The sequence below is a fragment of the Phyllobates terribilis genome, unplaced genomic scaffold (assembly GCF_046119375.1).
Source record: "Phyllobates terribilis strain yellow unplaced genomic scaffold, ASM4611937v1 Scaffold_10__3_contigs__length_209671492, whole genome shotgun sequence".
Lineage (NCBI taxonomy): Eukaryota > Metazoa > Chordata > Amphibia > Anura > Dendrobatidae > Phyllobates > Phyllobates terribilis.
This window is the reverse complement of record NW_027362770.1, coordinates 74,684,889-74,710,057: the sequence shown is the minus strand read 5'-3', so window position 1 is coordinate 74,710,057 and position 25,169 is coordinate 74,684,889. Positions and strand designations below refer to the sequence as shown.

Sequence of the window (25,169 nt, the reverse complement as noted above, 5' to 3'; positions counted from 1 at the left end):
CTAAGGTTTTTTATTACTTTTTTAATTCTTTTTTTTACTTTAGATGCAGCATTTGATAGTGGAAATTTCCTCTAAGTTGGTCACACAATATAAATCCATGCCAGTTGCATGGATTTATATTGTGTGACCAACTTGTCAAGCCCTTTTCCAAGTGATGCTCAAAATCGCTTGGATAAGCGCTTGAAAAAACCGCATGCATAAACGCATGTAAAAAAGCTGAAAAAATGCATGTAAAATCCTCATGCGTTTTTTTCTGCCAAGGAGATGCAGAAATGCTCAGGAAATTTCTGCTTCAAATCTGCATAGTGGGCACATACCCATACAGCCCTATATACATGACATAAAAGTTGTCAGAACCTGACGATTTTAGAGGGATTGGCTGGCCATCTAATGTTTATGGGGTCCTTCTGACTCAACCCCTACAGATGATGTTGGGGGAGTGAAGGATAGGGCCTTTGGAAATGTAATGGCTGAGCTGCTTCCAGACATCTCTGGTGGCTTGTATGTCATGGGAACAAAGGATTTGGAATTCCACATGCCTTATCCAGCTATACAGATTCAGGTATGGCCAACATTAACTTATATTGTAAATTCCTTTCGATGGTATATAATGTACACAATATCATCTTGTAACATTCTTAACTCAAGAGATGGTAGTTCCAATTTGGTCCTGACCTACACTGCAGGCAGTCACCTATGAGCTGAACTTTTAGTTTGTGACAAACTTGAGGAAGTAACAAGAGGCACATCTAGAATATTCAGGTCTAATGACATTAGTGACCTTGACCCACTTTCTGAACAGAATAGTCCCCTTGTGATAACATATGTTGTAAGCCAGTTGTTCTTTAAAGAAATTCTCAGAATGTTTGTTTCCGGTACTGATCAGGCAAGTAACACTACGAGCACAAAGCAGTGGATTGTGGATATATCTTAACCATAGTTTAACTGAAGCACACGGACGCAAGAACAATTAAATGCAGCATATTACTTATTGGTTTGGACTCTATACTAGTAACTGTATCTATAAACTACCAAGCATGTAAAGTTCAACTAGTCCTACACTGTATTTAACATTGTTTTAACACACATGCCCTTCATTGGCCCCTTCACCAATGAAGACAGGAGCTTTACAGAGCGTTCCAACCTTGGTGAATTCGGTGAGTTATTAAGAGTCACATAAATTTGTTGCGATGCTCACCTTGCATGTTTAGATGACTTCTTACATAACAATGTCAGTGTAAGGGGTATAACTCTTGTTATACTGACCCAAAGCATTGGCTGGTTTATCACGTTAGTATATCTGTAGATAAAAATGGTGGAAATGACATATTTGACAAGGGTACAGATGTGACCCCTTAAGCTGCTGGTATGGTTGCTAATGAAAAGCTTCATCGCTTTATAAAATAAAGCTGTGGGTGTGTTACACATAATCCAGTAGGAGGCGCTGTCATGCCAGACTTCCCGTCTCCCTTATAGTAAACTTGTGTCTCTAGGTGTTGTGAGCTCATATGATCCAAGTTTGCAACAACTGCTACTTGTGTTTGTCAGCAAATATTCACTTAAGATCCATATTTGAGTGATGCAACTCTCAGTCACGTACAAGCATTCTTTGGCATATGTTGAGTGAATTTTGACGATATACGGCGGATCTGGTGCATCCTTTGCTTTCGTGGAAAGCTACAGGTTTTTGGGCTGCAGAAAAGCCCTATGCTTTGCAGTTTTTGCGGTTACTGTTTATTTGACCTGTGGTTTTCCCTGAGCTCACCCTGGGGTCACACTAATTGAATTATATCAAATATTTTAGTGACCAGTGAATGGTGGAATGAGACGATTAAGTGCATGACTGGTTATCACTGAAAAATAAAGGATTACTTTTTAAGGCTTAGGAGGGACTGAATTCGTTGTGTGGCAGCTGATGAGCTAATAGTCCCCTGTAGACAAGGATGCTGAATTATTGTCATGTCATTGTAAAAAGAAAATAACAGACTGGTAAATTATATGGGTGTGCTTGTATATATATATCTATATATATATCTATATACACACACACACATACTGCGGTCAGTAATAGATATTCTTGCTGATCTCAATGCTGGGGCCTTCTGACAGCATAGAGATCACCTATACCTGTTAGCAAAGGCAAAAAGGAATAAAATCTGGTCATACACTAAATTGATCACTAGTAATATGCAATAATCGGAGGGTCATTTTTTACATCACTGGATTGTAAAACACAAACAGGTTACACAAAACCATGACTTGAATTTTTACAGATTTCTCAAAAAATTGAAGTGCAAACGAGGTAAGGACCTGAGACATGTACATCTATAGCCAACACAGACACAATAAGAAACAAGGTTTGAAGCTGGTAGTTGGAGCTAGCCCTGTGAAATGATCAAGAACATTTCACAATTACGACGTGACCCTTAAAATAAATGCTCATTGTAAGAAGGGTTTTCAGAATGGAAGCGCTGTATGACCTCTCAGTTTCTTGGGTGGTAATGTTATCATGGTACATAAGCACAAAGGGGTCCGTTTTCCATCTGGGTAAATACAGCTTTCTAGCACTCGGGTAGTAATCATAAAGGAATATGTACAGTAAGAACGTTATGTAGCTCCTCAGCTGAGTAGGACTGCTGTATTTGGAGTGGAGGAGCTACTCGATTCCTTGAGTAACTAGGAAGCGCCACTGAAAATCAGCATTGTGGTAGAAGGTCAAGATGCCACAGGTTATGTACAGTGCAATACATCGTCAGCATCAGGTCTTGTGAAGAGGGTTTAGGATAAAAGCTGCCTAAACTGTCCCAAATCATTAAATAACTGCAATTGCATAATGTTCCTCAGATTACTAGTGCATTGCCATAGTATTAACATTAAGATTGAGGATCTGCAAAACAATCCAAAAATAAAGGAAAATTAACTTTCCACTTCTGTCATCAGTTTGTGTGAAAACTTAGAATATATGCTACTGGATACAGGATTTTTGGAACATTATTCTCTTACGACAATCTGTAGACATTCCATACTTGAAATAGTAAGTGCATTTATAGTTTTTGTGGCGCCCCCTGTGTTGGAATAGAAAAATAATAAAAAAAACAACAACTAAAACTGTACAGTTACCTGTGTTAAACGTTTTCTCTTAGATCTTTTTTTTTTTAAGGAGTGAAAAACAAAAACCAGAGAAATACTTTATGAATGGAGATGAAAGCATTCATTCTCTTTTGTTAGGCAGTTCTGTGGATTGAACCTTACCCTCAAGCCACCCCATACACATTAAGCTAATGTCGATATTGACGGGTTCGTCTGACAGTCTAATGTGAATGGGAGCCCTGGGCAATTGATTGTCAGGGAAAATATCAATCCGGCATGTCTGATTTTGACCAATAGTCATGTCTCTTAGAGATAAGCTGTTTACAGACATGTTTGGCAGCTGCTCTCTCATAGAGAACACCGAAGTGCTCGGCAGAACGAGCGCTCCTGTGTATGGGAGATCCGGCCGAGACGGCTGCCACCCGGATGATCGTCTTAACCATTGTTTGGTCGACAGTCATCTATGTGTATGGCGGGCTTAACTGAGCTAAATCTCCTCTGACATAGTTTTATATCATGAGACAGATAGCTCAACAACAGGAAGAATGTAATCAGTCACCCATTACATTATGGCATTTACAGTTTTTGTAATAAGATACATAATAATGAAACACATAAGAACCCTAAAACTTCACTTCCCAGTGTAGATGGTGCATGTACTCCCTTATGACCACATATGGTTCATTGAAAATATTTTGTTACAAAACGAATGCCTACGTTTCCCCCTCTTGGCCTAACCAGAGGTGAAGCCTAGTTTGTCCACCTGAGCAAGTAAATCCACCGACTGTTAGAGGGCTTAAGGTCAATATCTTCCAATAGCTGTTTGCATATTCCACTCCCAGACGCAGCAGATGTATTGATAAGGAGAGCCATGGCTGGCTCATAGTGCTGCACACTTCTGCTGTTTTATGTCTGTTAATGGAAAACAAATAAAGCCCTGGACGGAAGATAATGACTTCATATAAACCTTTACAATAGCAGAAGTTGCCTTCCTCTACATATAATAAGTGCTTTCTTCAAATAAGCAATGTATTTGTGCTTTAAACTACTAGTAGCAATTTTGCTTATTTTACTAAATGTTTCATATCATTAAATGATAATGAGAGAAAGTTAAACTCACAAACTACTTGTGTCTTGTCCTAAATTTAATGCCCAATACCGATACAGCTGTAGCCACGTCATCTTTTAATGGCCTGCTGTGGAACAAGAAGCACGGGTCCCTTGATGCACATGCTTGCATTTAACTGGGAAATGCACGTTAGCTACAAAGGGACATCTACATTACAAGTAACTATGTCTGTGAGGCTTAAATAGGACTACAGGTAGAGAAAAACAACTGTGCTGGAAAGACATGTGTTACATATATGTGGGCATATGTAAAACACATTATATATACATATGACAAACACCTCTGCTGAGAGCAAGAAAAAGTTGTACATGGCAGTCATATCATGGTTTAGGCATCATGAAACATTCCTGCTTCTCTTCAGCTGGAAAATTATGATGCCAAAATACTCATTCGGACAATGTCATCGCTTGAGGCATCAAACTTCTTAAGCTGCGTTCTTCCTTGACTTGATTCCTCCTCAGAGTCCGACATTTCTACATCTGAGTAGTAGCCATCAGTTTCTACATCTAAATGGGAGTTTGCTTTGGGCATTTCTTTTACTTGACGTCCATTTGCCCTTTCAGAATTCTCACTCTGTGACCCCAAACTGGCCTTTCTGCCCTTTGGTAATCGAAATCTCACCACTGACTTTGCGCAACCTAGTGAGTCAGGCACTTTGACAACAGAATTAGACTCCGGTTGAACATATTTTACTGAAATTTCCCCATTGTCTACTTTACTGATATCTGAAAGGTTTTGTGAGTCATTGGTCTTTGACCCAGGTGAAAGCGCAGAACCTTTCTTTACGTTTTTTTTTTCACTGTGCCCTCGTCTCTCCACTTGTACCTTAGCATATACTTTTCCAGTTCTGTTGGGTCTCTGGCTAGTAGGCATTTTTGCCTCATCTGTTAAGCACTTCAAATCATTCCACAGGGCAAGTTGGTCATCCTGTGAAATGGTGCCATGGTTGTTTCTGATACCTTTTTTCTTACCATTTGTTCGTGTTTTGCTTTTCACCTTCTTTACAGTCTCTATCTGTTTGAGAGGAGACTTGAGTGAGTTATCCATCATGATGCTTAACAAGGTCTCTTCATCTTGTAATAGTTCTTCAGAAAGAAGACCGGAAGCATCATTCTCCCTGTGGCCACTGTTTAAGGACCATTGAGTCATTGTCATGTTCTCAGTGGTGATTTGAACTGGCTGAGCCAACCAGCTGCTAAAAAATGTTCCATCTATTGGGAATGATGATGTCAGATCTGCAAGGAGAAACCAAATGACACTTTGAATGATAATCATTTTTTATAAGAGTTGTCTTATTCTTGGACATATAGCAAGAGTATGTGATATTAAAGGAATTGCCCACTACTTTTTTCAATTGCCCCAATGTATTAACCCTGTGATTATAAGACTTTGTAATTACCTTTGGTAGTCTTTATTGCCTGTGAGTGGCGCTGTCACTGGCCACTCACAGGCATCACGTGACCCCGGCTGCAGCCAGCTCTGACACTCGCTGATGTCACGTCAAGTTCTGGCTTCAGCCGGGCGTGACTCAGTGCTGTGTTCCCCGGTGAGTGATGGGCTGTGTGCGGGGTTTCCCCGCGCATCACACCCAACATCCACCGTGCGCTTTCCTTCTCCTCATTCATTGAGAAAGCGTGCGGTGGATGCTGGGTGTAACGTACAGGATAACCCCACCCACAGCTAAGCATTCACCGCGGCGACCGTGTCACTGATGTCACGCCTCACTTGAAGTAACATCAGCCGGGGGTCACGTGATGCCTGTGAGTGGCAAAGGATAGCGCCGCTCACAGGCAATACATACAACTAAAGGTAATTACAAAAACACTTATGGGCATATGCTAAATACATTGGGGCAGTTGAAAAAAGTACTGGACAACTTCTTTAAGCAAAACAATGGAGACTAGGCTCTTCACATATGCATCCTATTATAAGCCCCTTCTAAGGTCTGTTGTATGTAAAGGAAGAACTAACACAAGAGTGGACAGAGCCTTAAGGCCCCGTCACACTTAGCGACGCTACAGCGATCCCGACAATGATACGACCTGTCAGGGATCGTTGCTGCGTCGCTATGTGGTCGCTGGTGAGATGTCAAACAGTCAGATCTTCCCAACGACGCAGCAACGATACGGCGACCCGTAGCGACCAGTATAACGATGTCGGCGGTCGTTGGGACCCTGTCACATAGCAGCTACTCTGACGATTCAGACCTTGATGAGGGACGACTTCTCAGTTTTGAGTCGCCAACGAGGTCGTTGGTAAGGTGTCAAACACACCGATGCATGCTACCCAGCGGGGCCTCAACGATCAAAAAATGGTCCAGACCATTTCGACACGACCAGCGATCTCACAGCAGGGGCCTGATCGCTGCTAAGTGTCAAACGTAGCGAGATCACTACTGAGGTCGCTGTTCCGTCACAAAACAAGTGACTCAGCAGCGATCTCGCTAGCGATCTCGCTAGTGATCTCGCTTAGTGTGACGGGGCTTTAGGCAGTAGCAGAGCCTCGAGCATTAAACACACTCAATAACATTATATTTATATATAGTGAAATTATTGTAAGTTACTGTACATATTGACCATTGAGGTGAGCAGGAACAGACACTAGTAAGAAGGTTAAGACTTAACATGGTGTCTTTCAATTTTCCAGAGTGTCATGTACAAAAAACAAATTATAAAAAATTATATTGCGGTACCATGAAAGCCAGTGAAATCGATGTAAATACTTTTAAGCCCACCCCCCAAAATCTCTGTGAAACACAAAACTAAGATAATTTGCATTTCTTGGCAAATGAGAACTAGTTTTAAATTTTTTTTACAGTTGGAATAACACTTCTAGAACCCTGTTTAGTGATCAGGTATAATATGCTCGCCTGTCCCTGCTCTAGCGCTGATAGTGGAAAGAGTGGTGGCACTTCACATACTGCGTGACAAGCAAAATCCACTGGAACTGCCTGTAGCAGGAGTGTGCACAGCCTAGTCATAAAGTTTAACACTAATATTGCTGTCACTCATGGTCCTGCAGGCTGGCCAATCACTGGTGTCAGCAGGCTGACCAACCAGCAGATGTACCGTATATAAATCCCCTTTAGTTGATCTGTCATTGACATTTATTAAATATGCAAATTGCCTCTTCAGAGAGGAAGAGGACTAAAACTCTAGTGCCACCTACTGGAAGTAGCAATCCTAAAATTCAATATTGACCCTTTAATGAGCCTTGCCACATGACTTAGGATAAAAGTCAAACCAGAATCTCAATTTGCAGACACTGTATTTTTCGGAGTAATGCATCTCGTCAGTGCAAAGTATGAGATCGGATTTGGCTAGGTGGGAGGCTTAAGACTGGGATCTAAGGGGTAAGGTTTCTTCTTGTGGAGAGTGATAAGCCAGGCCTGGAATGTCAGAGTGAGGAGACTTAAATGCCATGAATTCTCCTCTGGGAAATTAAATATGCAAATTGTCTCTTCAGAAAGGAAGAAGACTAGAACTCTAGTGGCACTTATTGAAAGTAGCAATTCTAAAAGTCAATATCGACCCTTTAAGGAGCCTTGTCATATGACTTAGGATATAAGCCAAACCAGAATCTCAATTTTCAGACAAAGTGTTTCGGGGTATTGCATCTCGTCAGTGCAAAGTATGAGATCTAGTCCTCTTCCTCTCTTAAAAAAACAATTTTCATATCTAATTTCCCAGAGGAGCATGCATGGCGTTTAAGTCTCCTCACTCTGACATGTCAAGCCTGACTTGTTAATCTCCACAAGGAGAAACGTTACACCTGAGATCCCAGTATTAAGCCTCTCACCTAGCTAAATCAGATCTCATACTTTGCACTGACAAGGGGCAATACCCCGAAACATTGTGTCTGCAAATTGAGATTGTGGTTTGGCTTTTGTCCTAAGCCACAAGGCAAGGCTCATTAAAAGGTCGATATTGACTTTTTAGATTGCTACTTCCAATAGGTGGCAATATAGTTCCAGTCCTCTTTTGTCTCTGAAGAGACAATTTGCATATTTAATTTCCCAGAGGAACATGCATGGCGATTAAGTCTCCTCGCTCTTGACAAGCCAGGCCTAGTTTATCACTCTCCACAAGGAGAAACGTTATTCCTTAGATGACAGTTATTACATATCCCATACTGGTCTGGTGCTCTTTATATTAGATTGACTTCTATTATTTTCCTATCTTTGTTTCCTATTATTCTTCTGTTTAACCCCTGAATGTACTTCTATAATTGTCCCTTCTCTGCCTTATATTACTGCCTGACCTCTTGGACATGAACCCGTCTATCCCTTGACTACTTGCTTCAGATTTTGTTATTCTTCCCGCCTTTTTGGTTTTGTCCTGGCTTGTATACATTTTCTTCAACACATCAATTAGCTAGCAGCTTCTACATGGATCCAACCCAGGGGCCCCTTCAGTGAAGGTTTTTAGGTATGTCAACATGTTAAATCCTATCTACAGGCTAAATTGATATGATAGTTGCTAACCTTTGTTATCTCAATAGAAGTATTGTTAAAATGTATCTTACATGGTTTCAGGACATATTAATTACAGATTGGTAACTTTGTTGCCAGCTGAGCAATGAATACAGAGTTATAGGAGAACAGAACACCCATAGAATAAGTGAAATAACTAGTTTATCGTTAAGTCTGTTACTTGATATAAGATAAAAACGGAAGGGAAAAGTCCATAGTTGCCAAAAAACACCTTAGGATCACAAATGTAAAACCATGAATTTGAATTGTGCAATGCATATGTGAGTGCCGCTGTCATAATTTTAAAGCTGGTAGTAATGTTCAGATTTCATTATTTGGAGCTACCAAGGATTTTTCCAGACAAAGTCAACATTGTCTGATCAATGGCAACAGAAGATTGTGCCATTATGGATTAGTTCATATTTTTAGTTACGGTAGTTACAATTTTTGTAAATTTATCAGAAATAGATCTGGCATCATATTAAGACAGTGGTGAAAGGAAGTTAATGAGATCATTGCAGCTAACATGTGGTACTGTCCGGTCTCTGATATTTAATATCAGTGTAAATGCTTAAATAGGAAAGAGACAAAACTGTATACAAAGTAGATCCAAAAATTAAAGAAAATATGAAATCTACCACGTACATATTATACATATCATTTCTACTTACATACCATGTACTACATAAAGATGAATAGTACATGAAGTGCCAGCTTACCCAAGTGTCCCAAAACAGATTGCTTTCCTCTTCTCGTTCTTTCCTTTCTTTCAAGATAACTTGTTTTTTTTCCTTTTGTCTTCTTTCTGGATTCTATTGGAACAAAATATTTAGTTTAGTAAAATGCAAAAAAAATTTCAAAAACAAAGAAACCTCCAAAATCCACAACTGATAACGTACATTCCATGTGTGAATTCTTGCACCTGACAATGGTGGAGTTTCCTGGTAAAGAGGACGGTTTTGGTAGAAATGTGGGCATGCTGACAGATCAGGCACTGATTTAGCAAATTAACTCTATTGGTATCAAAATGTTCAAGGCACATATTCTCCTTTGAGAGAACTGTCTTGAATACCGTACATTTTAGGTAAATCCAAATTCCTATATAGCTAATCAGAATGGAAAGCGTTAGTAAAGTTCCTGTAAAGTGAGATGTGTTGAAAAAACTCTATATAAAGCTTTCCCTTTATTATTGCTGTCCTACTAAATATTAACTTTAGAAGGAGTCAGTCACCCCCAAAATGCAAATTAAAGTTATTCAGGGAACTTAGCCCCTGCAAAAACCACACCTGCCTGACATATTTCATTGATGTAGGTACTTTCAAAACTCATTTTATTCCATATGCAAATGAGGCAGCTTCAGTGCACCCTTGGTGTGGCAAAGGGCTCAGTGCACCCTTTTGCTGCCTTAATTTGCATTATGAGCTACTCCTGATTCCGCTTGGCCAGAATGAGCACTGTCTAAGTCAAACCACTGCCCTAAGCATGCATACCGACTCTAACGTAGTCAGCAATGCATACACAGTACAGACGAACGGCTCCCTGTGCGTGCGCAGTGAAGTTCCCAGCTTCACTGTGTGCGGCCGGAGCCGCTTGTCACAGCGCATGCGCAGCGAAGCTGGGAACTACACAGCCTCACTGTGCACGCGCAGGGAGCTGCGGCTGGCCATGTAAAACTGCGCAAGCGCCCCACTAACATCAGCGCTAGCTGGGAACAAAATTCAAATGCATGGGCGGCGCCAGCCCTGACTGAATGCGAATATCACAGTCCTATGACTGAAATGAGCTGGTAGGATATAACTACATAAAATGTTATGGACTCAATATATTACCACCAATTTTAATGAAAAAAGTATGTTACATCACGAACAATGCTATGGGGGCAGTTTACATAGTAGATAGGACATGACAGGTTCCCTTTAAACAACTGATGAGTTAGGTCAAGTGCACAGATCATGTAGTGTGGTACTCTACTTTTGTAGAGTTATGGCTAAAAGTTTTGAGACTGACAAAAATTAAGGTTCTCACAAAGTTTGTTGCTTCAGTTTTTAGATCTTTTAGTCAAATGTTTCCAGGGTTACTGAAATACAATTGTAAGATTTTCATAAGTTCTGAAGCATTTATTGACAAATACATCAAGTTTAAGTAAAGACTCAACATTTCCAGTGTTGAGTCTTATTTTACAAGGCTTTGACAATTCACCCTGACATGCTGGATGTCAGCTTCTGGGCCAAATCCTGACTGATGGCAACCCATTCTTGCCTAATCCTTGCTTGAAGTTTATCACAATTTATGTTCGCTCTGCCGTCACCATTACAGTCTATGGCCCCGTCGAGAACTGCGTCCAAACCCTCCCGATGCGATCCACGAACGCAATGTGAAAGCACGCTTACTCTGATGAAGCCCTCTTCAGCAATGTAGTGATGAACAATGATTTTTCCAACATGATGGAGAACCATGTAAACAAGTCAAAAGTGGTAACTAAGTGGCTTGGTGAACAAGACATTGAAATTTTGGGTCCATGGACAGGAAATTTCCCAGATCTCAAACTCATTGAGAACCTGTGGTCAATCCTCCAAAAAGTGAGTAGACAAACAAAAACACAAACTGTGATAAATTCCAAGCACCGATGAGACAAGAATGGGCTGTCATCAGTTAAGATTTGTCCCAGGAGCTGATATCCAGCATGCCTGGCTAAACTGCTTGAAAAAAATGAGGGTGCTTTCACATTGCGTTCTGTGTCTCCGCCGGGGCATACGTCCGAAATCCCCCACAAAACGGGGTCCGGAAGTCTGCGCTGACGGGGCCATAGACTGTAAGTTTGCAGACAGAGCAAGCGTGCGCTTTGACATGCATCATTTTCAGGCGTGTCCGCGCAGACACAGTCTCTATATGTTCGCTCTGTGTGCATTATTACAGTCTATGGCCCCATTGGCACATACGTCCAGACCCCGTTTTGCAGGGGATTTTAGACATATGAATCGACAGGAACACAGAACGCAATTTGAAAGTACCCTAAGGATAAACACTGGAAATATTGAGTCTTTGTATGAAGTTGATTTGTCAATAAAAGAATAAAACCTTATGAAATGCTTATAATTGTATTTCAGTAACCAAAAAACATCTAAGATCTAAAAAACAGCTGAGAATTTTGGGAAAGACAAAACTTGTGTCAGTGTCAAAACTTTTTACCACGACTGTAGACACTCTCAACTAGATTCAATGCTTCTCTGGGACAGAACCTTTGATACTGCAGAAGCAGGTCTAACGCAAACTCCAATATGAAATTGGAGGAAGTCCATGTACATACTGTTACATGCACATATACAGCGGGTGAAATAAGTATTGAACACGTCACCAATTTTCCAATTTTCTAAGTAAAAGTACTTCTAAAGGTGCTATTGACATGAAATTCTCACCAGATGTCGGTAACAACCCATCCAATCCACAAAGAAATCAAACTATATGTGTAATAATGATAAAAGGCACAGGAAAAAAGTTTTGCACACGCTTATTGAAATTTATTTAATACAAAAGCCTTTGCTGGTGAGGACAGCTTCAAGACGCCCCCCGTATGGAGAAACTAGTCGCATGCATTGCTCTGGTGTGATTTTTGCCCATTCTTCCACACAAACACTCTTCAAATCCTGACAGTTCTGTGGGCTCTTTCTATGAACTCTGAGCTTTGGTTCATTCCATAAGTTTTCTATTGGATTCAGATCAGGTGATTGGCTGAGCCATTCTAGCAGCTTGATTTTCTATGTGTGTTTGGGATCATTGTCTAACTGAAATGTCTAGCCTCAATTCATCTTCCTGATCCTGGTAGATGGCAGATTTTTGATTTATTGTCTAAGTTTTTTATCAATGTCTCGGTACATTTGTCCATTCATCCTTCCTTCAATTATATGAAGTTTGTCAGTGCCATATGCTAAAAAACAGCCCCACACCATGATGTTCCCACCTCCAAACTTCACTGTTGGTATGGTGTTTCTGGTGTGATATGCAGTGCCTTTAGGCCTATAAATATGGTGTTTATAGCATTCAAAGAGTTAAATTTGGTAAATTACAAACTCTTCAGGTAGCTTGTTTTTTGAATTCAAAGGAACTTTATTGGCAGAACCAAACACATTAGCATTGTGAACGCAAGTGCAGTGCTGCCAACACCGCTGTTCTGTCCCCCCCCCCACACTGACTGCTAGTCATGACAGCTGAAAGCTGTTAATCACACTCAGCTCAAACACGTCATCACTCTGCAGTGAGGAAAGCAGGCTGTATCATTATGTCTCACACTGAGCCTGTTCCGGGGAGTGTTTTTCTTTCCCTAGTGTGTTGTTACCTGTTTATGATTGGTAGGCATCATAAAGAGGAAGAAGTACTCGCCCCCAGTGAAAGCCCTCGGGTAATGCACACTTGCACTTAATTTTTTGAACTGTTTAAGTGGCAAATGCTTTGATCGTATCTACGCAACAAATTATAAAAAAAAGTTTTATTCTGCTATGCGGTGCCTATTAAATCGTGTGTCTAATTCAACGTGGAAAATTTGGTGAAAAGTCCTTTTTAAGTGTGTTGTACCAAACACTGCTCATGAATATGGATAGGGGACCACTCCTGCACAGGGGCACCAGGGAATGTGTGTGCTTCCTTGTGGACCAGTCCAAGCCTATACATGTATGTGTTTGCTCATATACTGTACATATATACAGTACAGACCAAAAGTTTGGACACACCTTCTCGTTTAAAGATTTTTCTGAATTTTCATGACTATGAAAATGTACATTCACACTGAAGGCATCAAAACTATGAATTAACACATGTGGAATTATATACTTAACAAAAAAGTGTGAAACAACTGAAAATATGTCTTATATTCTAGGTTCTTCAAAGTAGCCACCTTTTGCTTTGATGACTGCTTTGCACACTCTTAGCATTCTCTTGATGAGCTTCAAGAGGTAGTCACCGGAAATGGTTTTCACTTCACAGGTGTGCCCTGTCAAGTTTAATAAGTGGGATTTCTTGCCTTATAAATGGGGTTGGGACCATCAGTTGTGTTGTGCAGAGGTCTGGTGGATATACAGCTGATAGTCCTACTGAATAGATTGTTAAAATTTGTATTATGGCAAGAAAAAAGCAGCTAAGTAAAGAAAAACGAGTGTCCATCATTACTTTAAGAAATGAAGGTCAGTGAGTGCTAAAAATTGGGAAAACTTTGAAAGTGTCCCCAAGTGCAGTTGCAAAAACCATCAAGCGCTACAAAGAAACTGGCTCACATGAGGACCGCCCCAGGAAAGGAAGACCAAGAGTCACCTCTGCTTCTGAGGATAAGTTTATCTGAGTCACCAGCTTCAGAAATCACAGGTTAACAGCAGCTCAGATTAGAGACTAGGTCAATGCCACACAGAGTTTTAGCAGCAGACACATCTCTTTAACAACTGTTAAGAGGAGACTTTGTGCAGCAGGCCTTCATGGTAAAATAGCTGCTGGGAAACCACTGCTAAGGACAGGCAACAAGCAGAAGAGACTTGTTTGGGCTAAAGAACACAAGGAATGGACATTAGACCAGTGGAAATCTATGCTTTGGTCTGATGAGTCCAAATTTGAGATATTTGGTTCCAACCACCGTGTCTTTGTGCGACGCAGAAAAGGTGAACGGATGGACTCTACATGCCTGGTTCCCACCGTGAAGCATGGAGGAGGAGGTGTGATGGTGTGGGGGTGCTTTTCTGGTGACACTGTTGGGGATTTATTCAAAATTGAAGGCCTACTGAACCAGCATGGCTACCACAGCATCTTGCAGCGGCATGCTATTCCATCTGGTTTGCGTTTAGTTAGACCATCATTTATTTTTCAACAGGACAATGACCCCAAACACGCCTCCAAGCTGCGTAAGGGCTATTTGACCAAGAGGAAGAGTGATGGGGTGCTACGCCAGATGACCTGGCCTCCTCAGTCACCAGACCTGAACACAATCGAGATGGTTTGGGGTGAACTGGACCGCAGAGTGAAGGCAAAAGGGCCAACAAGTGCTAAGCATCTCTGGGAACTCCTTCAAGATTGTTGGAAGACCTTTTCCGGTGACTACCTCTTGAACCTCATCAAAAGTGTGCAAAGCAGTCATCAAAGCAAAATGTGGGTACTTTGAAGAACCTAGAATATATGACATATTTTCAGTTGTTTCACAATTTTTTGTTAAGTATATAATTCCACATGTGTTACTTCATAGTTTTGATGCCTTCAGTGTGAGTGTACAATTTTCAAAATCATGAAAATACAGAAAAATCTTTAAATGAGAAGGTGTGTACAAACTTTTGGTCTGTACTGTATATATATATATATTTGTGTGCATTTCATACATATATTTGTAATGTGCATACGTGCAGTCTGTGCTCAATACCACCACTTCATGGTTTAATCTTAAAAGGAGAAAAAAAAAGTTTTAGTGGAGCCTCTGCTCTAAATCTATCTACTGCACCTGTAAAAGTTCTATAACTTTATACTTTGTTGTGTATTCCTAGAAGTCTTATGAAAACTAATACAGTATATATTTTATATTTATGGCACAAGTAACATAAAGCCAAGGTTTTCACACAATTCTTTGTGCAGCTTTTCAGGAACCTCACAATTATTTAGGTAAGTATAATTGTGCAGCATGACAATCCAGACAAGTAGAGGATGGCTACAGATGAGCCACCTAACTACAAGTCTACAAATAGGAGAAATTATTAAGCACGCCTAAACTCTATCCAAGTATATGGTTTATAGTCCCAGTGTGAGAAGCTGATATGTCCAATGTTTCCCTTGACATACTCAATTTCAGTACTAATAACTGTTGGCAAAGTGCAGGAGATAATAGAAAGAACATGCGTTACATGCACACTCGAGCCAAGTGGTTGACTAGTCTTGGCTTGACTTTGTATTTCTGGGCAAGTCATTGGCTTGGTCTCAATATACTGTGAATCTGTCTACCAATGAAATCAGAAACCTTATTTAAGTTAAATGGGAATTTAACTGAACAACTCTTCAGACTTCCTGAGACGAGGAATGGCAGATTTACAGCTCTTTTGAACAGATAACCTTACCAAAAATTGTATGTGTAATCTTATATGAGTAAAAAGAATAAATATATAACAAAAACAAAGTTTAGGAATGTGCTGAAGGTTAGTCAGGGCCGTTAAAGGGGACGCATTATGGTTATTACAGAGTTTGGGATATAACTTATGAAAGTATTACTTCCGGAGGATGTAGCCAAGATATTATTACTTATACTACCATTGAAATGTCAGAAATGTCCAGGGTGAATGGAAACACCATCACCTTATACATATAGAAGTGTTCTTGAATTAATTTATGTGATTTGGCAAAAGACAGGTGGATCATTGGGATCCAATTCAACATTGGCTTTTGAATCTGCCCAGCAATTGGTTTGCTGACCAGTCTCATTGAATAGGCTGGTTATCAAGAGCTTCCTTAACATCAGTTTCATCTTCCTCTAGAGAAGTTAACACTGGACAATTTTACGTGTAAATCGCACCGCCAAGTACTGCCATCAATACTCCATTCCTTTTGATCATACCGCGACAGAACTTGAGTGGCAGCCTCTGACAGTGGAAGCAGCCAGCATTGGAGTAGAGATGGACAAATTTGTTAAGACGTATACATACAGTGGTATGTGTCAACTATGTTACAATAAATACATATGTGTGTGTGTATATATATGTATGTATATTATATATATATATATATATATATATATATATATATATATATATATATACACACACACACATACACAGTACAAACCAAAAGTTTGGACACACCTTCTCATTTAAAGAAATTTCTGTATTTTCATGACTATGAAAATTGTACATTCACACTGAAGGCATCAAAACTATGAATTAACACATGTGGAATTATATACTTAACAAAAAAGTGTGAAACAACTGAAAATATGTCTTATATTCTAGGTTCTTCAAAGTAGCCACCTTTTGCTTTGATGACTGCTTTGCACACTCTTGGCATTCTCTCGATGAGCTTCAAGAGGTAGTCACCGGAAATGGTCTTCCAACAATCTTGAAGGAGTTCCCAGAGATGCTTAGCACTTGTTGGCCCTTTTGCCTTCACTCTGCGGTCCAGCTCACCCCAAACCATCTCGATTGGGTTCAGGTCTGGTGACTGTGGAGGCCAGGTCATCTGGCGTAGTACTCCATCACTCTCCTTCTTGGTCAAATAGCCCTTACATAGCCTGGAGGTGTGTTTAGGGTCATTGTTCTGTTGAAAAATAAATGATGGTCCAACTAAATGCAAACTGGATGGAATAGCATGCCGCTGCAAGATGCTGTGGTAGCCATGCTGGTTCAGTATGCCTTCAATTTTGAATAAATCCCCAACAGTGTCACCAGCAAAGCATCCCCACACCATCACACCTCCTCCTCCATGCTTCACGGTGGGAACCAGGCATGTAGAGTCCATCCGTTCACCTTTTCTGTGTCGCACAAAGACATGGTGGTTGGAACCAAAGATCTCAAATTTGGACTCATCAGACCAAAGCACAGATTTCCACTGGTCTAATGTCCATTCCTTGTGTTCTTTAGCCCAAACAAATCTCATCTGCTTGTTGCCTGTCCTTAGCAGTGGTTTCCTAGCAGATATTTTACCATGAAGGCTTGCTGCACAAAGTCTCCTCTTAACAGTTGTTGTAGAGATGTGTCTGCTGCTAGAACTCTGTGTGGCATTGACCTGGTCTCTAATCTGAGCTGCTGTTAACCTGTGATTTCTGAGGCTGGTGACTCGGATAAACTTATCCTCAGAAGCAGAGGTGACTCTTGGTCTTCCTTTCCTCGGGCGTTCTTCATGTGAGCCAGAATCTTTGTAGTGCTTGATGGTTTTTGCAACTGCACTTGGGGACACTTTCTAAGTTTTCCCAATTTTTCGCACTGACTGACCTTCATTTCTTAAAGTAATGATGGCCACTCGTTTTTATTTTCTTAGCTGCTTTTTTCTTGCCATAATACAAATTCTAACAGTCTATTCAGTAGGACTATCAGCTGTGTATCCACCAGACTTCTGCACAACACAACTGATGGTCCCAGCCCCATTTATAAGGCATGAAACCCCACTTATTAAACCCGACAGGGCACACCTGTGAAGTGAAAACCATTTCTGGTGACTACCTCTTGAAGCTCATCAAGAGAATGCCAAGAGTGTGCAAAGCAGTCATCAAAGCAAAAGGTGGCTACTTTGAAGAACCTAGAATATAAGACATATTTTCAGTTGTTTCACACTCTTTTGTTAAGTATATAATTCCACATGTGTTAATTCATAGTTTTGATGACTTCAGTGTGAATGTACAATTTTCAGTCATGAAAATACAGAAAAATCTTTAAATGAGAAGGTGTGTCCAAACTTTTGGTCTTTACTGTGTATGTGTATATATATATATATATATATATATATATATATATATAAAACCAAGGATTCTTAAGGGAGAATTCATTTTTAATACACAGCAGTTTACCTTTGAAAATGCTAAGAAATAATAGCAATAGGCTTGCCAAAAGTTTATGCCAGTGTACCAGATGCATTTTTCAGGAAAATAAAAAATAATATATAAACTTGGCATTTTCTATCTATAATTACCATCTAAACATGGGAAGGAGATGTAGGAATGCAGAAATGAGAAGTAGGAAATGGCAAGTGGCCGCAGTGAATATTTTTAACCACTGTAGCATTCCCTGGAAAGTCTTAAAAAAATTATTTGAAAAGTTCTGATCATTTTTCTATTTAACACTCTCTTCTGCTAATAAATTACTCAAGCGAAATAATTAATGAATAGATGATATTGTGCCCTATGTGAATGCAGGACCCCAGCCAGTGTACAAAATAGTACATTATAGGAGAAGGCTGAATAAATTGATTAAAGCACATATGTATGTAGAAGAAATCAGTTCTTACTCCTTATCAATCTGTCTCTCCAGGGGCAAAACAAAAAAGATATAGTAAACGAAATACTTATATGTATACTGTATGACAGCTTATGCTCCAAAACGGTGTTTTAAAAAAACACTCCAAGCCCTTTGACAACGACTATACAAATGTGAAGGTCATCCTACATACTCTATGGCCTCAGGTTTGTGGTATAAATTATGCCAGCTATGCTCGGACATGCTCCCTCCATCCAAAGCTCCTCAAAAGGTCAAAACATTTTTGCACAACTACGCATTATATCGCAATTGTGCAACATTTTAAGATGTTTTAGAACAGAATTATGGCAAAATGTGTTGCTGAATCAGGGCCTATAAGTCTGGTACTAATGTATATGCAGTCTATAATATCTGGCAATACAGCATTACCATGAAGGGAACTAATATCTGATTTGCATTATCACACTTTAAAAGGGAACCAGTCACTAGGTTTTCCCCATATACAGTAGTGACCAAACGTTTTGCTTTTTTTTTTTTTAAAGTGTGATTACTTCTGTCTGGTTGTTGAGATACCATTTCCTCGGTGCATGAAGTTATCATTATGCAAGACCTTAATTTTAACCAAAATGCTTTTGAATATAGATATGGTAATTTAATTAGACAAAACTGACTGCCAAAAGCTTTGCATATGCTATTTTATTGATCACAATATAGAGAGTAATTCATTATTTACAATGCCACAACTTAGTATTTTGTAGCATAACCTCTTGCTTTAATTACTGCACCACACCGACGGGGCATTGAAGCCACTAGGGTACTCAAGACATCTTGAGGGATCTTGCTCCATTCCATTTGAAAACAATTAATCTTTATTGCTATGGGTACAGGCCCCAACTCATCATCCTAACTCATCCCAAAGGTGTTCTATAGGGTGTAAATCAGGTAATTGACATGGCCATTGCAACAGGAGAACATTTCTTTTGCTAACCAATTTTTTACTAAATTGGATGTGTGCTTAGGATCATTGTCTTGCTGGAATTTCCATCCCCTATCTACTTTGGTTTTACCATGTGGCAGCATTACATTCTCCAGTATATCCGTGTACATGGTAGATTCATATTTCCATCAATTCTATGCAAAGGGCCAATGGCAGATGCAGAAAAGCAGCCCTAAACCATGACATTGTCACCACCATGTTTCACTGTAGGTGTTTGGTACCTTACACCATTATGTTTTCCAATTGGGCAGTATATGTAGTGCTTGCAATCACTACCAAACAGATTGAACTTGGATTCATCCGACCACAACACCTTAGACCAATCTGTCTCTTTACATTGGCTGTATTCTTTGGCAAACTCAAGTCGGACCTTCCGGTTCTTTGCAGAGATGAAAGGCTTCTAGACTAACTCGTGCATTCAACCCTACTGCTCTTTGCCATTGCACCACAGTTTGGCAACTCACTTTGACCCCATATTCTTCGTTCATTTCGTGAGAAATGTGTACAGCACTTTTATGGACATCAGATACTGACTTTTCCTTAATAATGTGATCAACTCTGGAGGAAGTTTTCCTTGGTTGTGCACTTCTAGGTTTGTCAGCTGTTCCATAACCTTCTTTTTCTTTCTTTAATATACTCTGAGAACAGTTGAATTCCATAGCTACCTCTTTTTGGCTTTTGCCTGGCTTCACTTTCAGAATAATAAGCTTCCTGACATCTGGTGATAAATTTGGCTTAGTCTTTGCCATGTTTTAACCTAATAACACACACATAAAAAAAAAATTTTTTTAGGCAAAATTCAACTACCCATGACAAAATATGCAAAACATTTGGCCCAGCAAATGTTGAAAACTAACACATAAAGGGATAAAACAATGTCAAACACAATTTTCTTCCTTATAGCGGACAACAATTTGCTTCTGGGTTTACTAAAATCACCAGGAAAATGGCACCACAACAACCAGACAGAAGTAATCACACTTTAAAAAAAATGCAAAACTTTTGGTCGCCACTGTAAATTACGGCCACCACCATTAAAACCTCATTTACAGAATTCTATAATACTGTAAAAAAGTCCCCAATCACCTTTGTAGATCCCAAAAAGACCATTGAAAATACTCAGACAGTGCGGTCCGGTCCAATGGGCGTCTCTGGTCATGATCCAGCGCTTCCTCTCTTATTAATATCGCCATCCTCCTTCCTTGCTTTGTGTGGATTAGGCATCCTACGTCAACTACACAGTGTCCCCCAATCGCACTTTGCCCTACCCTGCCCAGGGGAGAGCAAAGTACAGTAGTGTGCATGCACTGGCTTTGCTTTGGGGTCATCAGCACTCTTTGGCCTTTCCTGGAGCATGCTCTTGCACAGAGGCACCATAGGGGGACAATGTGTGGATGATTCACATAAAGCAGGGAGGAGAACGATGACTGAAGGAAGAGAGAATGTGCCGGATCAAGACTTGAGACGCCCATTGGACTGGAGCACTTCGCCTGAGAGTATAATAAAAGGTCTTCATTTGGATAGGCACAGGGAATTGGAGACTTTTTTTTTTCACAGCATTCTAGTATGCTGTAAAAGAGGCCTTAATGTTGGTGGTCCTACTTTATATGGGGAAAACCTGGTGACAGGTTCCCCTTTAAAATTCCCCTGCTGTCCTTAAAGACAAGTTTAAAAATAATTTTGTTGTCAATGACCTAACAGCTTAGCTCAAAATCTTAAAGAGGACCATTTAACAGGTCAAGAGTGGCCAGTTTTTGGTCTGATTTTTGACATGGTTACTGGTCCTCTTCAAGATGACATCTAAACACTAGTAATGAGCGAGCATGCTCGCCACTATTTGGTACTCGCCCGAGCATCACAGTGCTCGAGATGCTGGGTGCTCGGCGAGTAATTTTTAGATGCTCAGGCCCCACATGTTTCGCGCTGTTTAGACAGCGAATTAACATGCGGGGATTGCCTGCCAGTCACTGTAATGCCGCAGCCAATTTGGTTGTGGCATTACAGTGATTGGCTGGCTGCATACCGTTGTTGGGTCTATGTAAGACCCGGGACCCTATGCTCGTCACAGTCTACCAGTCAAACAGGCAGAGTCGGGAGAGCTGCAGCTGGGCGAGGGAGAGAATTGGCGGTTACTTTAAAGAGATTCCACATCACTATTAGAAATCTACACTAACAGTCCTTCTAAGGACTAATTCTGATGCATATCAATCCTGGTGATAGCAGGAGTTAGGCAGGCAGAGTTTGTGGAAAGCTTATACAACAGAACAGAATAGGGTCCATTGCACGTTCTTTCTGTTGCTGTTACTCATATCCATAGCCCTAGATATCAGGACTAATAATCTTTTTGCTTTTAATCCTGATTATTTTGGTGAAAAGCAATATAATACACCAATTTTACTGTTCCATTTGCTTGTTAGCAGCATACAGACAGATTTGGTTGATTTTAATATTGCTGCATTGTGGAAGCAGAGAAACTTGTCCATCATCTCAGGTGGTCAAATATCACTGTGGTAATAATCATGAAATTTTTTGGGAACGTGACAAATATTCTACTCCATTTAAAGTCTGCCAGTTGTGTGTTTAAACCCATTCACGTTTAGTCACTGACCAATACCATATCTATTAGACCACTGCCTAAAACCATGGTCATCAGACGTGATCCTATATTACTGCGGTAATAATCCTGACATTTTTGGAAACGTGACAAATATTCTACTCCATTTAAAATCAGAAAGGTGTGTGGCAAGGGACGGGGAAGAGGACGTGATGGTGATGGTGCACGCAGAGGCAGAGGCTGTGGGCAAGCTAAAATTATGCCTGCTGAGGGAGCACAAAAAGCAACCATAACATGTCACCCTGTCTCACTTTGTAGGGGGCCGCGGAACACCACTCTTGAAGCCAGAGCATTGTGAAAAGGTTGTCGGTTGGATAGCAGATAATGCTTCCAGTCAGTTTGCCACCACCACCACCCTGTCTTCCACACGATCAAGTCTCAGTAGCCGTGAGTCTGGACCACATATTCCTCACCCTGATTCTCATTCCTTCCACCATGTCGAGTGCCCGGAGACAAGTGATCCCACACTTGGACACTCCGAAGCGCGGTTCACATTTCCATTTATAGATTCTGGCCTCTCGCTCGGTCCACTTCAAGTGGGGCAAGAGGAGATCGCATGTAGCAATGCCCAAATATTTGAGCAGCCACGGTCAAACGAAGGCGATGGTGGGAAAGTGCAATTACTGTCGCAAGAGGTGGATGACGATGATGAGACACAATTGCCAGCAAGTCAAGAGGAGGCCTAGGGTGCATACGTGGAAGACGAGGAGGTGGACGATGAAGTCACTGACCCAACCTAGCCAGGTGACATGCATAGCGAAGACCTCAGCGCAGAGTGGGAGGGAGGCGTAGCACCACGACATGCAGGAACAAGCAGTGGGGTGGCCACAGGCACAAGGCGGTCAATTGTTCCCCAGAACAGCAACCCGAGGGAAGTTGCCAGTCCAACTGTTAAGTCTTCCAGAGTCTGGCACTTTTCTAAAGACTGTCTAGATAACCCCAAAAAGGCCATTTGCGACATCTGCCATGCCAGCATCAGCAGGGGCAGCAAAACTACCAGCCTGACCACCACCAGCATGCTCAGGCACATGACAGAAGATTACCCGACTAGTTGGGCCGAACGCCAGGGTCCAGAAACAGTGTCTGTGGGTGACACCACTGCCTGTTCTGCTGTTGTGCATGCACACCAATCCCCTGTCCATGGCGCAGGCGAAGATGCCTCCCACCCTGCACCTGTCGTTGCACACTTGCAACCACCACCATCAGCAACCACGTCCCTACCCCAGTCCTTTGAACGCAAGCGAAAATATGCAGCCAACCACCCACAGTCCACAATACTAAACTGCCACATTTCTTGACTGTTGCACTGGAAATGTTGCCTTTTAGGCTCTCGGAGACGGAAGCTTTCTGCAACCTCATTGCGGCGGCCGTCCCTCGGTTCCCAGCTGCCACTATTTCTCCCGGTGTGCCGTCACCGCCTTACACAAGCACGTGTCCCAGAACATTACCTGTGCCCTCACCAATGCAGTTACTGGGAAGGTCCACCTAACCACGGACACCTGGACAAGTGCTTGTGGCCATGGACGGTACATCTCATTGACGGCACATTGGGTTAATATTGTGCAAGCCAGGAACCTGTCAGACCCTGGGACAGAACACGTCCTCCCAACGCGAGGATTGCAGGCCCTGGGTCAATCAGGGTTGCCCCCACATTCTTCAGCTCCTGCACCTCGTCCTCCTCCTCTTCAGCCTCTATCTCCGAAATGACCACATCAGTCGGAAGCACTGCAGCACTGCCTCGACCAAGCGGCAACAGGCTGTGCTGAAGCTAATATGCTTAGGAGACAAAGCGCACACTGCTGCAGAGTTGTTGACAGATAACAGAGCAGGCAGATCTGTGGCTGTCACCGCTGAAACTACAGCCAGGCCAGTCATGTGTGACAGTAGTCGGAACCAAGGTGGTGGCTCTGAAGCTTGGCAACCTTGCATACGTACCATGCCTAGCCCATGTGCTCAACCTAGTGGTTCAGAGGTTTCTCAAAACCTACCAGGATCTGCCTGAGTTGCTTGTGAAAGTACGCCGCATGTGCCTATTTCAGAAAGTCAGCTACAGTTTCCGCCGCCCTCGCTATGCTTCAGCAGCGTTTAGCTCACCGACTGGTGTGCGATGTCACCATGCGTTGGAACTCAATGTTGCATATGTTAGGAAGGATTTGTGAGCAGCACAGGGCAGTTGTTGAGTACTAGCTTCAACACGCCCGTCGGGATTCCGGTCAGCCTCCGCACATAAGAGCTGATAAGTGGGCATGGATGTCTGACATCTGTGCCGTCCTCCAAAACTTTGAGGACTCCACCAAGATGGTGAGCGGCGATGACGCCATAATTAGCGTCCCCATCCTGCTTCTCTGTCTTCTGAAACGCTCGCTGCTCACAATTAAGGAGGAGGCATTGCAGGAGGAGCACGATGAGATGGAGCAAGGAAACATACAGGGTGATACTACACAGCCCAGCCTCATCTCATCTCAACACGGATTGGGTAATAATGAGGAGGAGAAACAGGAGCTGGTTTCATGCGCTACTCACACACCATTCATACTGTCTGTTCAGCGTGGATGGCCTGAAGAGAGGGAGAACGAGGAGGAGGACCAGGAGGAGGAGAGCATGGACAGTCGTCCTCTTCGTACGGACAGGGAACTCTTGGCGGTTGGCAGTCTGGCACGCATGACTGAGTTTATGTTCCGCTGCTTTTCCCTCGCGTTGTATGCATTTTGGGCAACAGTAATTACTGGTTGGTCACACTTCTAGATCCATGCTACTTTCTATCTCTCCTTCCCGTGGCGGATAAGTCTAATAAAATGTTGCTGTACCAGAAGGCCCTTGTTGAAGAAAAATTTAAAAAATTCCCATCTGAAAATGCTGGCGGCAGAGGTCACAGTTTGTTGGACAACCAAGGAGTACAGGAGAGGCAGACACAAATACGATGCAGCAAAGGAAGGGAAACACTGTCAAAAGGA

General features: G+C 41.6%; 1 protein-coding gene across 3 annotated transcripts in view; it reads right to left on the bottom strand.

The window, feature by feature from the left end:
- Window positions 1–657: 657 nt before the first annotated feature.
- JADE2 (jade family PHD finger 2) overlaps window positions 658–25,169 on the bottom strand; it is a 338,504-nt gene continuing 313,992 nt past the window's right edge. For all 3 annotated transcript variants that reach the window (XM_073649598.1, XM_073649599.1, XM_073649601.1), the window contains exons 11-12: window positions 9,410–9,502; window positions 658–5,454 (exon numbers count right to left, since the gene is read on the bottom strand). In XM_073649598.1, coding sequence (XP_073505699.1) covers window positions 4,589–5,454; window positions 9,410–9,502 — 959 coding nt within the window. In that variant the 3' untranslated portion in view covers window positions 658–4,588. The remainder of the gene's footprint in view (window positions 5,455–9,409; window positions 9,503–25,169) is intronic.